The sequence below is a fragment of the Lepidochelys kempii genome, chromosome 7 (genome assembly GCF_965140285.1).
Source record: "Lepidochelys kempii isolate rLepKem1 chromosome 7, rLepKem1.hap1, whole genome shotgun sequence".
NCBI classification, from domain to species: domain Eukaryota; kingdom Metazoa; phylum Chordata; order Testudines; family Cheloniidae; genus Lepidochelys; species Lepidochelys kempii.
Genome location: NC_136386.1, coordinates 109495415 through 109517079, shown reverse-complemented (window position 1 = coordinate 109517079; position 21665 = coordinate 109495415). Strand labels below are relative to the sequence as shown.

Genomic DNA, 21665 nt, shown 5'->3' with positions numbered 1-21665 from the left:
CCCTCCCTCCAAAGTGCTCTGTTCAAAGCTGTATCTTCTGTCAGACCATATCCCAATGTCTTCCTTTATGAGATTCCACCACTACTTCTTGGGTTGGCCTCCGTCTTTTTCCTTTAGTCTTGATCAACTGGACTCTCTTACCCACATAGTTGTCAGGACTGCACTTTCCATGACCAAACCATTTGAGCATGTCTCCAACATACACATTCCTCACTTACCCCTTTATGCTTACACCATTCAACCATCTTAATATGCGCATTTCTGTGGAACAGATCATTATCTTCATTGCCCAACATTCAGCGCCAGACTGTAAAAGTGAACTTTCCCTTTTAATCTTACTGGTATCTTCTTGTCGCATACTACACCACTTCTCCCTCTCCATTTAAGCCACGCATTTATTATCCCAGCTCCAATTTCATCCTCCATTTCCCCCACTTTTCTGGATTCTGGAACCCAAATACTTGAAACTGTTTTCAGTACTGTCTGGCCATCTAGTTTCAAGGATAATACTCCCGTGTTCACATTACTGAAATTACATATCGTGTACTCTGTTTTTCCTCTGCTTGTTTTTAGACCATGTCTCTCCAACACATCTGTCAATTTTTCAAGATCTTCTTCTAGATCATCTTTCTCCTCACTATGCAGAATGACATCAGCTGCAAACAACATGCACCAACGTGATTCCTTCTATACGTTCCTTGTCAGGATATCTAGCATGAGGATAAACAAGAATTCAATGCTGATCCCTGATGCACTCACACCTTTACTGATGAAGGGTTTTCACTACTAGACGTTCTAACTGTTGACATTACACCTACACACATGGCTTTAACATGCTGCACATAAAGTTGTGGTACAATTTTTCTCCCTCATACATCACCAGGTGACTTTTCTTGGAACTCAATTACAGATCTTTTCCTGGCACGAAGTCGCACTGATTTGCATTAATATCGGCTTATTTTCTTAGTCTCTTATCAGTGACTCTCTCCCACAGTTTTATGTATAACTCATCAGCTTTATACCTCTGTCACGGTTCCTCCCCCACTCTGAACTCTAGGGTACAGATGTGGGGACCTGCATGAAAAACCTCCTAAGCTTATCTTTACCAGCTTAGGTCAAAACTTCCCCAAGGTACAAAATATTACACCTTGGGCTGGCCGCTACCACCACCAAACTAATACTGGTTACTGGGGAAGAGCTGTTTGGACGCGTCCTTCCCCCCAAAATACTTCCCAAAACCTTGCACCCCACTTCCTGGACAAGGTTTGGTAAAAAGCCTCACCAATTTGCCTAGGTGACTACAGACCCAGACCCTTGGATCTTAAGAACAATGAACAATCCTCCCAACACTTGCACCCCCCCTTTCCTGGGAAATGTTGGATAAAAAGCCTCACCAATTTGCATAGGTGACCACAGACCCAAACCCTTGGATCTGAGAACAATGAAAAAGCATTCAGTGTTTTACAAGAAGACTTTTAATAAAAAATAGAAGTAAATAGAAATAAAGAAATCCCCCTTGTAAAATCAGGATGGTAGATATCTTACAGGGTAATTAGATTCAAAAACATAGAGAACCCCTCTAGGCAAAACCTTAAGTTACAAAAAAGATACACAGACAGAAATAGTTATTCTATTCAGCACAATTCTTTTCTCAGCCATTTAAAGAAATCATAATCTAACACATACCTAGCTAGATTACTTACTAAAAGTTCTAAGACTCCATTCCTGTTCTGTCCCCGGCCAAGACGACTACAGACAGACACAGACCCTTTGTTTCTCTCCCTCCTCCCAGCTTTTGAAAGTATCTTGTCTCCTCATTGGTCATTTTGGTCAGGTGCCAGCGAGGTTACCTTTAGCTTCTTAACCCTTTACAGGTGAGAGGAGCTTTCCCCTGGCCAGGAGGGATTTCAAAGGGGTTTACCCTTCCCTTTATATTTATGACACGCCCCCCAAATCTCAGCTAGGGTGAAACACTGGCTGGGATTTCTTCCTGGAGCTCTAGGAAAACAGAGTTAATAAGACACATGCATCTCTAAATATACTACCAAGTACATAAAGACTAACAATATTTTCCACATCTCAAGGACGATTTTAACCAGTTGATTCTGGGAAACTTTCACGGGAGAGTGCATCAGCCACTTTGTTAGAAGCTCCTGAGATGTGTTGGATGTCGAAATCAAAATCTTGGAGAGCTAAACTCCACCGAAGAAGTTTTTTGTTAGTTTCTTTGACAGTGTGAAGCCACTTTAGTGCAGCATGGTCGGTTTGCAGGTGGAAACGCCGTCCCCAAACATATGGGCGTAGCTTTTCCAGAGCATAGACAATGGCATAACATTCTTTTTCAGTGACTGACCAGTTGCTTTCCCTCTCAGACAGTTTTTTGCTGAGAAACACTACAGGGTGGAATTCTTGATCAGGTCCTTTCTGCATTAAAACTGCTCCCACACCACGCTCGGATGCATCTGTGGTTACTAGGAACGGTTTGTCAAAGTCTGGGGCCCTTAGTACAGGGTCAGACATGAGTGTCGCTTTAAGCTTGTTAAAGGCCTTCTGACACTTTCCGGTCCACTGAACAGCATTTGGCTGTTTCTTTTTGGTTAGGTCTGTCAGTGGGGCAGCGATTTGGCTGTAGTGCGGTACAAATCGTCTGTAATAACCGGCCAAGCCTAAGAAGGATTGAACCTGTTTCTTTGACTTTGGGACAGGCCACTTTTGGATAGCATCCACTTTGGCCTGTAGGGGGCTGATAGTTCCTTGACCCACCTGGTGTCCAAGGTAAGTCACTCTGTTTAGGCCTATTTGACACTTCTTAGCCTTAACAGTTAGTCCTGCCTCCCTTATGCGCTCAAGGACTTTTTGTAGATGTTCCAGGTGGTCTGCCCAGGAATCCGAAAATATGGCCACATCGTCAAGGTAGGCGACTGCATATTCTCCTAATCCCGCTAGGAGACCATCTACAAGTCTTTGGAAAGTGGCGGGTGCATTTCGCAGCCCGAAAGGGAGTACATTAAATTCATACAGCCCGAGATGTGTGATGAAGGCTGACCTTTCCTTGGCAGATTCATCTAGCGGTACCTGCCAGTACTCCTTGGTTAAGTCCAAGGTAGAGATGAACTGGGCCCGTCCCAGTTTCTCTAATAGTTCATCAGTGCGTGGCATTGGATAGTTGTCTGGGCGAGTTACAGCATTTAGCTTACGGTAGTCCACGCAAAAACGTATTTCCCCATCTGGTTTGGGAACTAGAACCACTGGAGATGCCCATGCACTTTCAGAGGGGCGGATTACACCCATCTGTAACATATCCTGGATCTCCCGTTCTATAGCAGTTTTAGCTTGAGGAGACACCCGGTAAGGGTGGACCCTAATTGGGTGAGCATTACCTGTGTCAATGGAGTGGTATGCCCGTTCGGTCAGTCCTGGGGTGGCTGAGAACGTTGGCGCGTAGCTAGTGCACAGCTCCTGGATCTGCTGTCGCTGCATACGCCCAAGGGTCATGGAGAGGTTCACCTCTTCCACACCACCAGCACATTTCCCTTCGTAATAGACACCTTCAGGCCACTCAGCGTCGTCTCCTCCCTGGGCTGTAAACTGACAAACCTTTAATTCTCTGGAATAAAAGGGCTTTAGAGAATTAATATGATACACCTTAGGCTTTCGGTTGGAGGTGGGGAATGCTATGAGATAATTAACAGCTCCCAGGCGCTCCTGGACCACGAATGGCCCTTCCCACGACGCTTCCATTTTATGGGCCTGGAGCGCCTTTAAGACCATGACCTGGTCTCCTACTTTGAAGGAACGCTCTCTGGCATGTTTATCATACCAGGCTTTTTGCTCTTTTTGAGCATCCTGTAAGTTTTCTCTAGCAAGGGCTAAAGAGGTTCGGAGGGTGTTTTGTAGGTTGGTTACAAAGTCCAGAATGTTAGTTCCTGGAGAAGGTGTAAATCCCTCCCATTGCTGCTTCACCAACTGCAATGGCCCCTTAACCTCACGGCCATATACAAGTTCAAATGGGGAAAACCCTAAACTGGGATGTGGTACAGCTCTGTAGGCAAAGAGCAACTGCTGCAATACTAGGTCCCAATCATTGGAGTGCTCATTTACGAATTTACGTATCATGGCCCCCAAAGTTCCATTAAACTTCTCCACCATGCCATTTGTTTGATGATGGTAAGGAGTGGCAACCAAGTGATTTACCCCATGAGCTTCCCAAAGGTTTTTCATAGTTCCTGCCAGGAAATTAGTCCCTGCATCTGTGAGGATGTCGGAGGGCCAACCTACCCTGGCAAAAATGTCTGCTAGTGCCTGGCACACACTTTTAGCCCTGGTGTTGCTTAGAGCTACTGCTTCCGGCCATCGGGTGGCAAAATCCATGAAAGTCAGTATGTACTGCTTTCCTCTGGGTGTCTTTTTCGGAAAAGGACCCAGAATATCCACAGCTACTCGCTGAAATGGAACTTCAATGATGGGGAGTGGCTGGAGAGGAGCTTTGACCTGGTCTTGGGGTTTTCCCACTCTTTGGCACACCTCACAAGACTGGACATAGGTAGAAACATCCTTGCCCATTCCCTCCCAGTGGAATGACCCCCCCAACCGGTCTTTGGTCCTGTTCACCCCAGCATGGCCACTAGGGTGATCATGGGCTAAGCTCAAGAGCTTGGCCCGGTATTTAGTTGGAACTACCAACTGTCTCTGAGGATGCCAGTCTTCCTGGTGTCCCCCAGGAAGAGTTTCCTTGTATAAAAGTCCTCTTTCTACAACAAACCTGGATCGATTAGAAGAGCTGAGAGGCGGTGGGTTGCTCCGTGCCGCCGTCCACGCTCTCTGGAGGCTTTCATCTGCTTCCTGTTCGGTCTGGAACTGTTCCCTTGATGCTGGAGACATCAGTTCCTCATTGGATTGGGGACATAGGCTTGGTCCCTCTGGAAGCGATATAGGGGATGGAGCTGTTTCTGTTGACTGTGAACCGCTCTCCGCTGGTGCACTATGTTGGGATTCAGGCTCCGGCTGAGCCTCTTGTGTAGGGTTATCGGCTGCTGCCAGTTCAGGTTCGGTGGGGCCCTCTGGTGTTGAGGTTGCAAGTACTGGATTCAGTGCTGGCACGGGGTCTGGTGTTGGTTGTTTGGCTGGTTCCGGTTCTGGGACTGGTTCCGTCTGGGTCTCTGGGACTGGATCCACTACTGCTGTTGCAGACATTGGCCTGGGGTCCAGGTCCATCACCTCTGACTGGGTCCTGATAGAAGTTTCCGGAACAGAGCTAGGCCTCACGGCTTGTTTAGCCTGGTTGCGGGTGACCATTCCCACCCTCTTGGCCTGCTTCACATGATTGGCCAAGTCTTCCCCCAACAGCATGGGGATGGGATAATCATCATAGACTGCAAAAGTCCACATTCCTGACCAGCCCTTGTACTGGACAGGCAACTTGGCTGTAGGCAAATTGAAAGAGTTGGACTTGAAGGGTTGAATCGTCACTTGGATCTCTGGGTTGATTAAATTGGGGTCCACTAAGGAAGCATGGATAGCTGACACTTGTGCTCCGGTGTCCCTCCACGCGGTGACCTTCTTCCCACCCACACTCACAGTTTCCCTCCGCTCCAAGGGTATCTGGGAGGTATCTGGGCCTGTGGACCTCTGGTGTGATTCCGGTGCAATGAACTGTAATCTGTTGGGGTTCTTGGGGCAGTTGGCCTTTACATGCCCCAGCTCGTTACATTTAAAACATCGTCCAGCTGACGGGTCACCGGGGCGAGGTGGGTTGCTGGAGAACGGGGTGGTGGGACGATAAGGGGTCTGGAGGGTTCTTTGGGAGGTAGGTGGGGCTTTGGGCGGCCCCCGGTAATAGGGTGTGGTCTGGGGTGGTCCCTTCTGGTCTCCGCTCCAACTGCGACCAGTTTTCTTCTTCTCTGCCACCTCCACCCATCTGGCTCCAATCTCTCCTGCCTCGATTACAGTTTTGGGTTTCCCATCTAGGATGTATCTTTCTATTTCCTCAGGAACACCCTCTAAGAATTGTTCCATTTGCATTAGGAAGGGCAAATTTACTGGAGATTCAACACTTGCTCCTGATATCCAGGCATCCCAATGTTTCACAATGTGGTAGGCATGTCGGGTAAATGACATGTCTGGTTTCCACCTTAGGGCTCGGAACCTCCGACGAGACTGCTCGGGTGTTATCCCCATTCTGACTCTCGCCTTGGATTTAAACAGTTCATACTTGTTCATATGTTCTTTAGGCATTTCAGCTGCCACCTCAGCTAAGGGTCCACTGAGCTGCGGCCTCAGCTCTACCATGTATTGGTCAGTAGAGATGTTGTACCCAAGGCAGGCCCTTTCGAAGTTTTCTAAGAAGGCCTCAGTATCATCACCTGCCTTGTAGGTGGGGAACTTTCTGGGATGGGAAGTGGTACCTGGAGAAGGATTGCTAGGGTTTGTTGGTATATTCTGCTGGCCCTTTATCCTCTCCATCTCCTCCACATGCTTCCTTGCCTCCATTTCCCTCTTGTGGGCAGCCTCCTGTACCTCCTTCTCCAGCCGCATGAGTTCTATCTGTCTTTCATGTTCCCTTTGTTTTTCCTCAGCCTGAAATTTGGCTAATTCCAGCTGTAGTCGAGCCGAGGATTTGGCCATTCTAACCTCTCTGTTTTTAACTAACTTTACACCCGAGGTTTAGAAATAAACAAACAAAACTTGGCTGTAAAATTTTGCTGTGCTGGAATAGAATACCTATTCTCTGATAGTGATTGTCAGCCTACAGAAAAAGACAATTCCCTTGTCTCTGCTCTGGGCCCAAATTAAAGCAAAAACCCTCCAACTACTTGGAAACCTGCTTACCCAGCCCAAAGAAAAAAAAAAATTTCTTTTCAAACCTGTGCTCCTTGTAAAACAAAAAAAAAAATCAAAATCCTAAAAAAAACCCTGCCACTTTTGTCTCCAGGCAAATGGGTAGAGCACACACCCCCTATTTACTTTTAGGAAGAAAAGAAAAAAAAAAAAACCTCTGGGTTGGAAGACTGTGAATTTCCCTGCAGGAGTTAAGTACCCTGCCTCCAAGCAAAGAAAACCTGCAATTCACAAGATAATCCCCTTTTGTCTCTGCTTGGCCACAAAGCAGAGAGAAACCAAGCTGCTTTCAGTTTCAAAGCTGCTTCTGGACTTCCTAAAAATTCCTTTTTAAAATCTGTATTTCTAGTTCAAAAAATCTCAACTGGATCTCAAAATGATTTCAGGTTAATCCCACCACTGTGCCACCATGTCAAGGTTCCTCCCCCACTCTGAACTCTAGGGTACAGATGTGGGGACCTGCATGAAAAACCTCCTAAGCTTATCTTTACCAGCTTAGGTCAAAACTTCCCCAAGGTACAAAATATTACACCTTGGGCTGGCCGCTACCACCACCAAACTAATACTGGTTACTGGGGAAGAGCTGTTTGGACGCGTCCTTCCCCCCAAAATACTTCCCAAAACCTTGCACCCCACTTCCTGGACAAGGTTTGGTAAAAAGCCTCACCAATTTGCCTAGGTGACTACAGACCCAGACCCTTGGATCTTAAGAACAATGAACAATCCTCCCAACACTTGCACCCCCCCTTTCCTGGGAAATGTTGGATAAAAAGCCTCACCAATTTGCATAGGTGACCACAGACCCAAACCCTTGGATCTGAGAACAATGAAAAAGCATTCAGTGTTTTACAAGAAGACTTTTAATAAAAAATAGAAGTAAATAGAAATAAAGAAATCCCCCTTGTAAAATCAGGATGGTAGATATCTTACAGGGTAATTAGATTCAAAAACATAGAGAACCCCTCTAGGCAAAACCTTAAGTTACAAAAAAGATACACAGACAGAAATAGTTATTCTATTCAGCACAATTCTTTTCTCAGCCATTTAAAGAAATCATAATCTAACACATACCTAGCTAGATTACTTACTAAAAGTTCTAAGACTCCATTCCTGTTCTGTCCCCGGCCAAGACGACTACAGACAGACACAGACCCTTTGTTTCTCTCCCTCCTCCCAGCTTTTGAAAGTATCTTGTCTCCTCATTGGTCATTTTGGTCAGGTGCCAGCGAGGTTACCTTTAGCTTCTTAACCCTTTACAGGTGAGAGGAGCTTTCCCCTGGCCAGGAGGGATTTCAAAGGGGTTTACCCTTCCCTTTATATTTATGACAACCTCTATAATTAGTACAGTTGCCAAGGTCACCTTTTGCCATGTATATCAGCACCAACAAACTTTTCCTCCACGTGTTAGACATTTTTTCCCGTCTCATAATTTATTTGATTACAGAGATGTCAGAAGATTCTATTCCAAGCTTATTCCTTCTACTCCAACCTTTTTTGTGCCTCAACAGGGATTCCTTCTGGGCCCACGGCCTTATAATTTTTCATTTCTTTTACAGCATTTGCCACTTCATCTGGTGTGATAGGCTCCACTACACCTAAGTTCACCATTTCAAAGTTGCATTGCTCTCTTGGGTTTTCTTCATTTAAAAGCTGTTCAGAATACAGTCTCCATTTATCTTTATGCAACTACCATCAGTCAACACCACACCAGGTTTATCTTTGATGAACCTCACTTCCTTTATATCTTTAGTCCTTTGTCCCATGCTTGTGCCAAGTCTTTGTTCCTAGTCTTGTGTAAAGTTCCTTGAATATACAAGTACATTTTGCAAGTACATTCCTGGCCAATTTCTTTACATCCTTGTATTCCTCCAGGTATCATTTGCTCCTACTCATTTGCCAGAGTCTGCTATAGCTGATTCCAAGCCCAATTGAAAAAGAGGAGGATTGGTGTCAGACTGGTAGCCAACAACAAAAAATTGCCAAAAACTGATACTACTTTAAGACTTAACCATCTTGCTTAGTATTTTAGAACAACGTTTACCTGCTATGCAGCAGCTACAAATACCCGCAACCATCTCTCCCTTTATAAATGCCACACCAAATCCTGTCCCACTCACACATCTGGTACCCATTAGTAGATACAATTTCAGGCTTTGATCTGCACTCTGAGACAAGCAAGCCCCCACTAAAATCAGTAGGGGTTTTTTCATTTATTTCAATAGGTGTTAAAGTGGACCTTTTATGATGAGTCTGCTCTGGACCCAGTACTCTGCTGATACCCACCTACAGTTGAGTTGTACACAGTCTAACTTGCTTTGTGAAACTGTCATTTGAAGTAACTCAAACTCCAGTGCAGATTACAGCAAGCAAAACTGAAGGAGAGGCAGTTGAAATTGGCTGATGCAGGCAAAAATCTTGGTACAACGCTACTAGCTTACTATGCTAAAATTGGGAACCCAAGACAGTCTTATAGCACAAAATCCTCTACTTACTAAAACCACTTTCAAGCATTTTATGAGCAAAGCTCTCATGAATTCAGTGTGAGTTCACCTGTAGATAACTTGTACAATCAGACCCACAGTGCAAATTGTTTAACATCACCTCAAGATGAGAGAGTTAGAATCCTTTCACACATACTTCATCACTTTACAGTATGAAATCTTTTATGCATGAGTGGAACCACAGGTAACCATTCCACACCAGGGAGTTCTATCCACTGAAGTTAAAGCTAGAACTATATTTATGAATAGTACAGTCCATAATCTTGAGATTTAAACAGTAATAATTTTTAATTATTTGTATAGTATTAATGGCATGCTAGTGATTTCCCAGACAGGTTCAGAGATAGATACCTGACAAAGAATCTAACACTTAAGGCCTGTTCTAAACAGAGTTGCAGTGGTTTAAACTGAATGTCTTTTTAAAAAGTGAATTTAGTCAAACTTTGTGCAAATTCCGGTATAGACATTCTTAAAACCAATTTAAAGCTGGATTACATTGTTTTAATTTAAGTCAGCTCCTTAATGCATGAAACTAAACCAAAATAATAAGACATTGACAATGATTTATGTTACGTTAAGCCAGAATTTGTTCAGTTAAATAAGAGAGTTTAGAGTAAGCAGCAGAAGTGTCATTCCCCAAGAGTCAGTTTTGCAATTAATACTTTGGAAAGTATAAAAATAGCTGAAAAAACAAAAGACTGTTGTCCTAACAAGAAACCAGGATGCTCAGTTTTATTTCATAATACGTCTTTACACTGGTTCTTGATCACTTACTGAGCGTATAGTTCTACATTAGAGAGTATAAAGAGATATCATATTGAAGACATGCAAGTATAAACTGATGGAGTTTAATTGTGAAAATAAACAGGCATGATTAAAATATCAAAAATGTCCCACCTCCCTCATTGTGAGTACATAAAAAAAGAATGAATTGTTTTAGCAACACAATTTAGCGTTCTCCAAAATGCCAGTGTGCAAGTATGGGCCTGGTAGACATGGACAAAACTGCCTGCTAGGATTATTGCCAATTAGTTTTTCTGCCAGAAGCTGAGACTGGAAGGCAGGGAATGGATCACTCAATAATTGCCCTGTTCTTTCATTCCCTCTGAAGCACCTGGCACTGGCCACCATTAGAAGACCCGATACTAGGCTAGATAGACCAGTGGTCTGACCCACTATGGCCATTCTTTGTCCTACAGAGATTTCTTGTAGGAAACCAGGCTAAGTGAGGGATCTTTACATATGCACATTTCAAATTATATGATTTGTTGTATATGAAACAAAATATTGTAACTAAAGTCAAAGGTCATGTCATTATATCATACCATAATAATTCTATCACCTGTCGTAAGGTGGGTTCAATCTAAGCAAGGAAGCTGTTGCAAAGACAGGGGCTGCACAAAATAGTTGTCTCACTTATTCTTGCAATAGGTTATAGCAGATATTTTCAGAAGAATTTTAGTGCATCCATGCACAGATGCCTTTAAAAACAATAAATTCTTAAATTCCTGAAGGAACTATCTCAGAATCCAGCACTACAGCAGGGAGCAAGGGATTTTGGGAAATTTCCAAACACGAAGCATTGCATCGTAGGATGGAATTAGGAGGACTAGTTGAACCAGTGCAATGATTGTCAATTCTCATACAAATGGAGGAAAAAAAGTGTATAAAGCACCAGTTCAGCAGGACCTGAGCTGAAGACTTAATTCTAGATGTTGCAACCAGCTACTATAAGTAATGCTTGTAGAACAGCTGGGATGGCTGTTATGTGGGGATGTAAGACATTGTAAGGGAATTATTCTTATTTCTTGGTTACTTGGCACTTCACAGTAGACAAAGAATGAGTCCCTGCCCCAAAATGCTTACAGCCTAAATTTAGATGAGAGTAACATCAGCATAAGCACATTATTACATATTTTGATGTGTGTATTTATATTTAAAAACCAAAAACAGATCTAAGATAAAAGCAGTAAAACAAACTGTTGTTAATTTCAAGCACTGTGAAAAAAAGTGAGGTTTATAGTCAAGGTACTATATTTTCACCAAGTGAAAACAAAAAACTGCTGTATTTGAAGACTCCTAGATGTTTTGTGTTACTGCTTGACTTTTAAGTCAGCAAGTGACTATAATATCAGTTTTCAAAAGTGATTAAAGTCAATTACATGACTTTGTTGTAATTTTAGTTTAATTGTTAACAACTAACGTCAGTGCAACATTCACTCGAAATAAACATGAACAGAACTACCTACAGTATAGCAATAAAAGTACAGCTATAGTTTTCCATTTTCAGCCTGCTGCCTGAAAACTTTCAGGATGCCCTCGACTTCCAGTTGACCAAGTGATGACAATTTGGAGAATGCTAGGTTATAATTTTCATGTTAGAAATTCCAGAACACAACACACAAAAGAAATAGACGAAAGACACTGTACAAATATCAGAAATGCAGAGTGCGACAGGAACATACAAGCTGTATTATGATTGCTGTAAACCACTGACATCTAGGGATGGGTAAGAAAAATGCACATTTGTCTCTAACTCAAAGAATTCATATTTAATGGCACATAATATTCACCTACTTTTTACCATCTCATACATAACTCACCAAGTTTTTTCCTTTAATATGCACAGTTGTCTCCAATTTCTGACCTACGTGGATTGTAAGTGACCTTGTGTGCTTTAAGTTAGCAAAGCGGAGTCAAGCACCTATGTCACATGGGCCAGATCCTGACTGCTTGATGCATTTGTGGTCTATATTATGTTCAGATTCCCAAGTGTAAACCAGTGCTGTACAATCTAACCTTACCTACAATTGCGTTATTGTCTAAATCGCAGTCTGTTAATTATGCATCAATTTACTGAATTGCAGGCACTAGTCTTGATAGCAACCCCTTCTAAATGCTGGTTCCAGTACAATGGCAGATCCCAGGAAAACAACAAAATTAGATTGTGCAGCTTCTTACCTGCAGCTCCTTTGAGACTCTCTCTAAGTGGTTAGTTATCTTTTTTATTAGGTCACTATACATCTGTTCCGAATGCTGCTGGCATACACATTTATACACACAACTGCAGAAACAAATATAGGAACAATGATGAATTTACAACAGTTTGCAATGGAGGGCAGTGAACATTTAAAATATTGCTTTAAATCTCAACTTAGAGGGCAACAAGATGAAGCTTTAACAGTTTGTACACTAAGCCAATGACCAAGGCCCCAATCCTGAAATCTCAGCATGGATCCCCATTGACCTCAATGAAGACCCACCATAATGGAGCTCAGGACAGGATCAGAACCTAATGCTGTCTAGGAAGTAAGGTTGCACTTCTAAGTACATTGGTAATTCTGTCAGGAGTACACTTTGTATGTTTCTCCTTCCATACACAGCATTAAAGTTACCATATTAAGTATATAAGATATACAGCACTGCAACCAGTCATAAAAATAAAAATAGCAAAACAATTGGTTTTAAACCATCAAAAGACATAAAATTTATTGCCACAGATAAAACTTGGCTGAGTGCCTCAGAATTAGAGCATATTACAATTCGCCGTCCATTGGTCTAAGACTTTTGACATAAAGCCACATCTTCACAGAAACGTGAAGTCAAGAGACCATAAATGGTACCTTAATTGCTCATTTTAGGATTTGGTTGGTTTAAGTCAAATCATCACCATTAGTTCTTTTAAAAGATTTTATTTTCCTCCATGGCAACAAAACTACAGATTAGAAATATACGTAAGCAGTAATAAAACAAATACTTACAATACGTGCAGCAAGAACATGCCCTAAGCTAATCAGAAACGTCGAAGATTAGACACAGCTTACCTTTGCCATAATATAGGGTGGATTAAAAATTGACCTTTTTTAGCGATGTCGATTAATCGCAGTTAACTCATGCACTTAACTCAAAAAAAATTAATCATAATTAATTGCCGTTTAAATTGCACGGTTAAACAAAAGAATACCAATTGACATTTATTAAATATTTTGGATGTTTTCTACATTTTCATATCTATTGTATTCTTTGTTGTAATTGAAATCAAAGCGTATATTATTTTTATTACAAATATTTTCACCGTAAAAATTATAAACAAAAAAAGTATTTTTCAATTCACCTCATACAAGTACTGTAGTGCAATCTCTTTGTTGTGAAAGTGCAACTTACAAATGTAGATTTTGTGTTACATAACTGCACTCAAAAAAACAATACAATGTAAAGCTTCAGAGCCTACAAGTCCACTCAGTCCTACTTCTTGTTCAGCCAATTGCTAAGCCAAACAAGTTTGTTTACATTTACAGGAGATAATGCTGCCCTCTTCTTATTTACAACCTCACCAGAAAGTGAGAACATGCATTTGCATGGCACTTTTGTAGCCGGCATTGCAAGGTATTTACGTGCCAAATATGCTAAACATTCGTATGCCCCTTGATGCTTCGGCCACCATTCCAGAGGACATGCTTCCAAGCCGACAAGGCTCGTGAAAAAAATGTGTTAATTAAATTTGTGACTGAACTCCTTGGGGGAGAACTGTATGTCCCCTGCTCTGTTTTACCCACATTCTGCCATATATTTCATGTTATAGCAGTCTCAGATGATGACTCAGCATGTGTTGTTCATTTTAAGAACTCTTTCACTGCAGATCTGACAAAACACAAAGAAGGTACCAATGTGACATTTCTAAAGATAGCTACAGCACTAGACCCCAGGTTTAAGAATCTGAAGTACTTTCCAAAATCTGAGAGGGACAAGGTGTGGAGCATGCTTTCAAAAGTCTTAAAAGAGCAACTCTCTGATGTGGAAACTATAGAACCCGAACCACCAAAAAAGAAAATCAATTTTCTGCTGGTGGCATCTGACTCATGAACATGCTACGGTCCACATTGCTTTGGATCGTTATCAAGCAGAACCTGTCATCAGCATGGGCGCATGTCCCCTGGAATGGTAGTTGAAGCATGAAGGGACACATGAATCTTTAGCGCATCTGGCATGTAAATATCTTGCAACACTGGCTACAACAGTGCCATGTGAATGGCTCTTCTCACTTCCAGGGGACATTGTAAACAAGAAGTGGACAGTATTATCACCTGAAAATGTAAACAAACTTGTTTGCCTGAGCAACTGGATGAACAAGAAGTAGGACTGAGTGGACTTTTAGGCTCTAAAGTTTTACATTGTTTTGTTTTTGAATGCAGGGGTTTTTTTTGTACATAATTCTACATTTCTAAGTTCAACTTTCATGATAAAGAGATTGCACTACAGTACTTGTATTAGGTGAACTGAAAAATACTATTTCTTTTGCTTTTTTACAGTGCAAATACTTGTAATCAAAAATATAAAATGAGCACTGTATACTCTATCGTGTGGTAATTGAAATCAATATATTTGAAAATGTAGAAAAAAGTCAAAATATTTATATAAATTGTAATCTATTATTGTTTAACAGTGTGATAAATTGCAATTAATTTTTTATCGTGCAGTTAATCACAATTATTTTTTTTAATTGCTTAACAGTCCTAATTTTTTTTAATTAAAAATCAGGTTTTTAATTTAAATGGGATATTTTTAGTTTGTTATTTAAATTATAAGTTCTTACTTTCTAAAAATAAACCTGTTTAAAATGAAATTTGAATTTAATACAAAATACGTTAAGAGCTAAACTTATTATAATCTCCTAAAACATTTAAATAAATAAATAAAATATACTGAACCCATGAGCCTCTATCAAACTTTGAGTTAAAGGCTGGTTTTCTATATTATGAAAGAATCAGGGGGGAAATATCTAACTTTTGAGGTCAAGCTTTTAAAAAAATGGCACAATAGGTCAAGCCTATGTAACTTCGGAGACTGTCATTTTCAAGAGACCTATGAGAGTAGGAACATAAGCTTCAGCCACTTTCATTTAGGCATATTTGAAAATTTTCCCAGGCTTACCTGAAAATAATCAGTTTAATTCACTTACTACAGTTTATCCCTCTGTTTAATAAATCATTTAGCTGTAAACTTAAAACATGTTTTGATAAGAGAAGTTTATATATCCAAAACATTTAAGGTTGTTTTGTTTAATCAAAGTAAGTTTTCTACTCTAATTCATGTGTTTAATTAAATTTCAGTTACCATCTTAATATAACTTGACACAAATCATGAGCACAAAGTTAATTATCTAGTAAATCAGTATGTCATTCTCCATTTTCTAACAAACTAAAAATGTACAATTATTAATCTGAACATATTAAACTATATGTTTGCTTAAATATGTATATAGTTATAAATGTATACAGTTTTGCTTCCTCGGTAGCAAAAAGATGTATCAATTTTAGCACAAAGGCTCATTTAGTTGTAAACAAACATGTTTTAATGGTTATATTAACTAATAAGAATGCACCTCTCTCTAGAAAATAATTAACATACAAATGGAAAAGTTGGTTTAAATAATTGATTTTAATCAAGGCTTTCTACTTGATTTAAATCGATGATTTAAAAATCAATCCACCCTACCAAAAACTTTTGCTGTTGTATTAATACAATTTGCGTATTTTTTTAATTATGTGAATTTGGCTCTTTTGAAAGTTAATACTACTACTAATCCTTCTAGTAGTGAGAGGCAACATGGACTAATGGATAGAGCAGCAGATTGGAAATCTGGTTCCTACTCCTGTCTCTGCCACTGACCTGCTATATGATCTTGGGCAAGTCACTACCTCTCTGTGCCCTTGTTTCTCCTCCCCACATTTGGTCCATCTTATCTATTTAGAATGCACACAATTTGCAGTAGGGACTGCCTCTTATTGTGTGTCTGCACAGTGCCTAGCACAATGGGGTTCTGATCCTATTTGAGGCCTCTAGGTGCTACTACAATACAAATTTATAACGAACTAAAGCCAAACTATAAACGACCTTCTGTACACCTCTGCTGAAGTACCCAAAATCTTGACTACAACTACTCCTGGGGGAATTCTGAACCACTGCGCATGCACAGAATTTATGTCCCCTGCAGATTTCTTTGCTTCCCCACAGAAAAATTCCTTTCTCACGGGGAAGCCACAAGAGCAGTCATGTGACCCTCCCCAGCAGTATGTTTCGGGGGCCCAGGGCAGCCAGCAGAGAGGTAAATCACTGTGGGGCAGAGGGAGAGACTGGAAAAGACCCGGCTGGTGGCTCCTACCCTGCGCCAGGTTCAACTGCTAGTCCCGGCTGGGCTGGGGAGGAAGGGACTTCTTCTTCCCTTGCACAGCATCCGGAGCCGAGTCAGACCCACCCCCAGATTTCTCCCCCGACTGCAGAAAGCTCTGCCAACCCCCTCTCCCCCTCCCGGGCTTCCTGCGCCCATCGCTCCTCATCTGCAGGTGGAGGGATCTTTGTACAGGGAGCTGTTCCCCCATCCACCCAATGCCCATGACACCAGGCATCCAGACACCCTCATACCCAGACCCTCCCACTGAGCCTCACCCCCTCCCGAATTCAGAATCCCCACGATGACCCCCCCCCGCACCTGGATCACCCGACGAGCCACCCACACCCAGATCCTGATCCCCACCCCACCGAGCCCCAAGAAGCTGCACCTGGATCCCTACCCCACTGAGCCCCACTGCTCCAGCATCTGGCCCCCCCACTGAGCCCTCCATACCCATACTCAAGCTCTATCCCCCCCACACCCAGATCCCCCCTGCTGAGCCCCAACCACTTTCACCTGGACCCCCCTGCAGCGTCCCATTACCGTTGTACCCAGAACCCCACAACAAGCTCCTGTGCATCCAGATCCCCACAGACACACACGGATACCCCACTGAGCCACCCACACCCAGACTGCCCCACGCAGAACCTGCTCAACCCACACCTGGATCCCCCCACACCAAGCCCCTCCACACTTGGATCCTGCTTTGCTGAGCCTGCCCGTCCACACCTGGTGCACCTGGCAAGGAGGGGCAGGGCCCTAGGGTGTTGTGCGCAGAATTTTTATTTTTATTTTTGTTGCAGAATTTTTAATTTTTTGGCACAGAATGCCCTCAGGAGTATACAACTCTCCAATTCCTTTCTTTGTCGTCGTCCCGTCCGTCCCCCCTCAGCAGAGGCTAACAATGCCAATAAACATGCAATATGGATCACACAATGAATCATAGGATAAGATCTCCAAGAACTCAATAACACTGGTGAAATGTCAGGAATTAACCCCACAGTTTCACAGGTGAAAAAAGGGAAGCCCACTCAGTAACTATGTCATGCTCTCAGGCCACTGAAGACGCATTTTGGTAGAATTGTCATGACAGACTAATAGCTCCTTCAGAACATTACAAAGTATGACAACAATTTTTACTATAGAACACATCTGTCCATCCCCTTCCAGGGCTCCTCCAGTGGCCACCTACACTGCAACTTCCCTATCCAACAGGTCTCTTAAAAACTGCTCCTCCTCCTCTTACATATACTTGGTTTTCAACTCAACTCCCTATAGTTTCTCATGTTTACTCCTCCATACCGAGGAGTTCAATCTTCTAGCATAAAGTCTAAAGAAGGAATGACCAGGTAGAAACATATCATATAATACATTAATGTCAGAAACAACATTTCTGTAATTTGGATGAAGAGAAATGGAGACAGAATAAGGCAGATGAGATTGGTTGTGTCAAACTGACATTTAGATAAAGACAGCACATGGCTGTGGGGTTTATTTGTTCAGACACAGCACAATATGTGGCCACTCCCACAATAAGTGAAGTGGACTGATTCATTTGAAATAGTACGTAATTTTACAAAGTTCTACGTGACATTTTGCAGGAATGTACTTTGAATTGCTGCTATATCTACTCCTGCCCTGAATTTCTGCAATCCTTTATGTAGTTAAACAGCTATAGTTGGACAATGTTAGTATATGAATATAGGTGTGTGTGTTTAAGTTTTTATTTGAAGACTTCTATTTTAGAACTTATTTCCCATTTTCAGATCCTGTTCTCACTTCCCAAGTGCAGGCTGAGTCTGAGTCACCACTGCTCTGATATCACTCTAAGGAAGCTGAAAGAGAATTTTACCAGACTGATGTTCCTTTTAGCACAGTCCCACACTTCAATGAGAGATTATCAACTCCCCAAATAGAACAATTAGAAGATAACTGAATGGAAAATAATCTGAGATTTGTAAATTTTCTACTGTTGAATAATGGTGATTGAAATTCTAATTTTTAATTAGATTTAAAGAGAGCTTATAAAAAGTACTAGAAGTACAACTGATCCGTCTACCTCAGATTTTCTTCCTCTGAGAGATGCTCTCTACAGATTGTGTCTTATTTTTAACTCCTCAGGGATACAGGAAAAATATTCAGTGTATAGGCAGACTTTATGTAAGTACTTTGTGTGTGAGAGAAGGATTGGCTACTTTATTTAGTACAACTTAGGTTTTAAGGTCCAGAAGGTCTTTGTTTTTCCCATCTCTTTCTCAGACAGCGAGAAAGATAAAGATGCGTAGCTGTTTATAGATTTGGAGAGGAAAAACAGTCTTCTGGTTAAGGCACTGGACTGGAACAAGAGATGTGCTTTCAAGTCCTGGCTCTCTTACTGAATTCCTGCAACACTTTGTCTCTTCATTTTTCTGTGTGTCAGTATAAAAAATATTATATACATATTCTTTCCCCTATGCTTGATCTACCCTGTCTATTTAGCTTGTAAACTCTGTGAGATAAGAATTGTCTCTTACTATGTGTTTGTATGGGGGCTAGAACACTAAGGCTTTGATCTCTGTTGGGACCTGTAGGCACCATCACAATCTGAATACTAATTGTTGCTTCTGAGACTAAAATCCTTTGGGAGCAATTTAAAATTATTTATCCTTATGATTAGTTTCTCATGAAAATATATCATTCATTCAGAAGTGTTCCAGTCCAGTGCCTTAACCAGAAGACCGTTTTTCCTCTCCAAATCTATAAACAATAAACCAATTATTTTTATTTCTAAAGGAGTAAAGAGTTAGTCTAATTATCTGGGGGAAAAAATGGTCTGGATTTGCTGTGTTTATTGTTTATCATAGGTCAATGCTGGTAGGTGCTAAGCTTGTCTTTATTGTTGGCTTTGTGCTCATTTGAGACTTCTAGATGGGGAGAACACCTGTTACTTCTAAAGAATGAAGATTCAGTTACCATCTAATGAATTAAAGTGAACTTATCCCTCTTAATTTTTGATACAGATGTTGCAGTCCAGAGACTGAGGAGAGCATTTTCTAAGAGCAGGGCAGCGGGAGAGAAGAGCAGGGTAGAGGTGATTAATTTTGTAATTATTGAAAAATTATAAATACTTTTATTAAACAGTAAGGCAGCAACAGGCAGTGCCCTAGATGCAATGTGGCAGGTAATTTAATTTTCCCCATCTGGCTCTTTTTTCTAAGGATCCAGCTTGGGGAAATGGGGATGGAGAAGTGGAAGGCTATGTCCAAGCGGGGGCAGTAGACAAGAGCTGAGAGGCCATAAGCCTCATGAAATAGAGCTGAAATAGGACTGCATTCCTGGCACCCATGCTTAGAACCCAGTCCTCTGCTAAGGAACATGGAAGGTGGCTTTAATCTGCTGGTGTCACTAGCAAGAGTCAGCCCCTTACCCAATAAAAGCAGCTGCATCTCTCCTCACCAGCTTTTCTCCGACTCCCTGAATAGCTGCCACCCACAGGGCAAAAACTCCCTTTCATCCCAAATTTAGAAATATAGATCACTAATCCTTTTCTAGAGGAGACTCTTAGCACCTTGCAGGATCAGGCTTCTAAGGGTATGTCTACACAGCAAAAAAACACCCACAGCAGTGAGACTCAGGACCTGGGTCAAAAGACTCAGGTTCATGCTGCAGGGCCAAAAATAGCAATGTAAGCATTTCGGCTCATGCTGGAGCCTGGGTTCTGAAGCCTGGTGAGGGAAGAGGGTCTCAGAGCCTGGGTCCAGCCCAAGCTTGAATGTTTACACTGCTACTTTTAGCCTTGAAGGGCGAGCTCAAGTCAGTTGACAGAGGCCCCAAGACTTGTTAAGATGGGGATTTTTTTGCTGTGTAACCATACCCTAAAAGGTTACTTGAGGCATTCACTCAACTTCTTACCATGATGCCTCCCTCAACTGCCATAATTAATGGTGCGTTACACACTTCTGGGTGTATTATACCAAAATTCTGTAGGGGCACCGTATTTTATTTTTATAGTTTTCACTTATTCAAGATGATCATGGTTTTGCTCTACGTAGATCAAGCATAAATGCATGTATTCCCTGACAGAAGATGCAAGGATATTTTTACAGCTTATTTTTTCCCATTCTAACCACATGAGTAGTAAATGGATTGCATTTTATATAATAAACAAAATCAATAACATATGTAGCTTGTAAGGGAGGATTTTACACATAAGTTCAACTGAAAGGAAGTTACGTAGTACTTAAAGGGTTCCTTACCTGTATATTTGTTCATAGGAGATAGGGATGTAGTCACCAGGACTCTGAGTTAAAAGCTGATCTATGGCACCGTCCAACTTTGGCCAATATGTGCTCTTATAATCTTCAATGGTTATAACATTCATTACTGTAAGGAAAAAAAAAAAGACAAAACTGTGTTTTACTGCACTTTTAGCTGAGGTACTCAGAGGCTGGTGAACTGTCAGCAATTTAAGATCACAACTGATAAGCAGGCAGAGAACTCCCTATGAATAACTGCATTTAATTTTTGTCAGGATACACCCATCTTGCACAATAGAGGTTATGCCCTAATTTGTATTTGAGGTTTACAAATGAAAAAGTTGCTAAGTCAGTGTTTTGTGGCCCCAGAAAAGAGTTACCAATTCTGCTGTGAAAGGGAAAATCACCATCCTGGAAGCTCCAATAATGACAAAATGAAAAAAACAGAAAGTGGCTCAGTGACTTAGCATATGACAAATTATGCAACTGTGTGGGAAACCAGAATTAAAGATTAACACTAAGCTCTCCCACACCAGAAGAACAAGGGTAGGCTGGGAGCATCAGTTTCCCAGAACACTCCCTCTCAACTGGTATGCGAACCACACCATCTTACAATGGACCATCAACACTCTTGACTACAAGGTTCATGGGTCAATGCAGCGACAATTTAGGACTTGTCTACATGGTGCATTAGTCCACACTAACTGTAGTGTAAATTCCAATGTGTGCCAGCATATTGTGTATTAATTGGCCGCTGTGGATCCTGCTGGTGCATACTCATACTCATGTCCATTCTGTGTTTCAAAATCTGTGGCAAGTCTCTGACCCCAAATCTAAACACTGACTCATGCTACAGCACTAAATATAAGCTGTGTAGACATTTGGGCTCAGACTGGAGCTCCAGATCTGAAACCCACCCCT

General features: G+C 41.6%; 1 protein-coding gene and 1 long non-coding RNA gene across 3 annotated transcripts in view; both read right to left on the bottom strand.

The window, feature by feature from the left end:
• CACUL1 (CDK2 associated cullin domain 1) overlaps positions 1-21665 on the bottom strand; it is a 92044-nt gene that overhangs the window by 58063 nt on the left and 12316 nt on the right. For both annotated transcript variants that reach the window (XM_073354238.2, XM_073354239.2), the window contains exons 2-3: positions 20745-20871; positions 12300-12402 (exon numbers count right to left, since the gene is read on the bottom strand). In XM_073354238.2, the coding sequence (XP_073210339.1) occupies positions 12300-12402; positions 20745-20871 (230 nt within the window). The remainder of the gene's footprint in view (positions 1-12299; positions 12403-20744; positions 20872-21665) is intronic.
• Positions 376-3826, bottom strand: LOC140915003 (uncharacterized). The gene is made up of 2 exons (XR_012160070.2): positions 3381-3826; positions 376-710 (listed from the first exon to the last, which is right to left on the bottom strand). It is a non-coding gene; the product is annotated as an uncharacterized LOC140915003 (long non-coding RNA).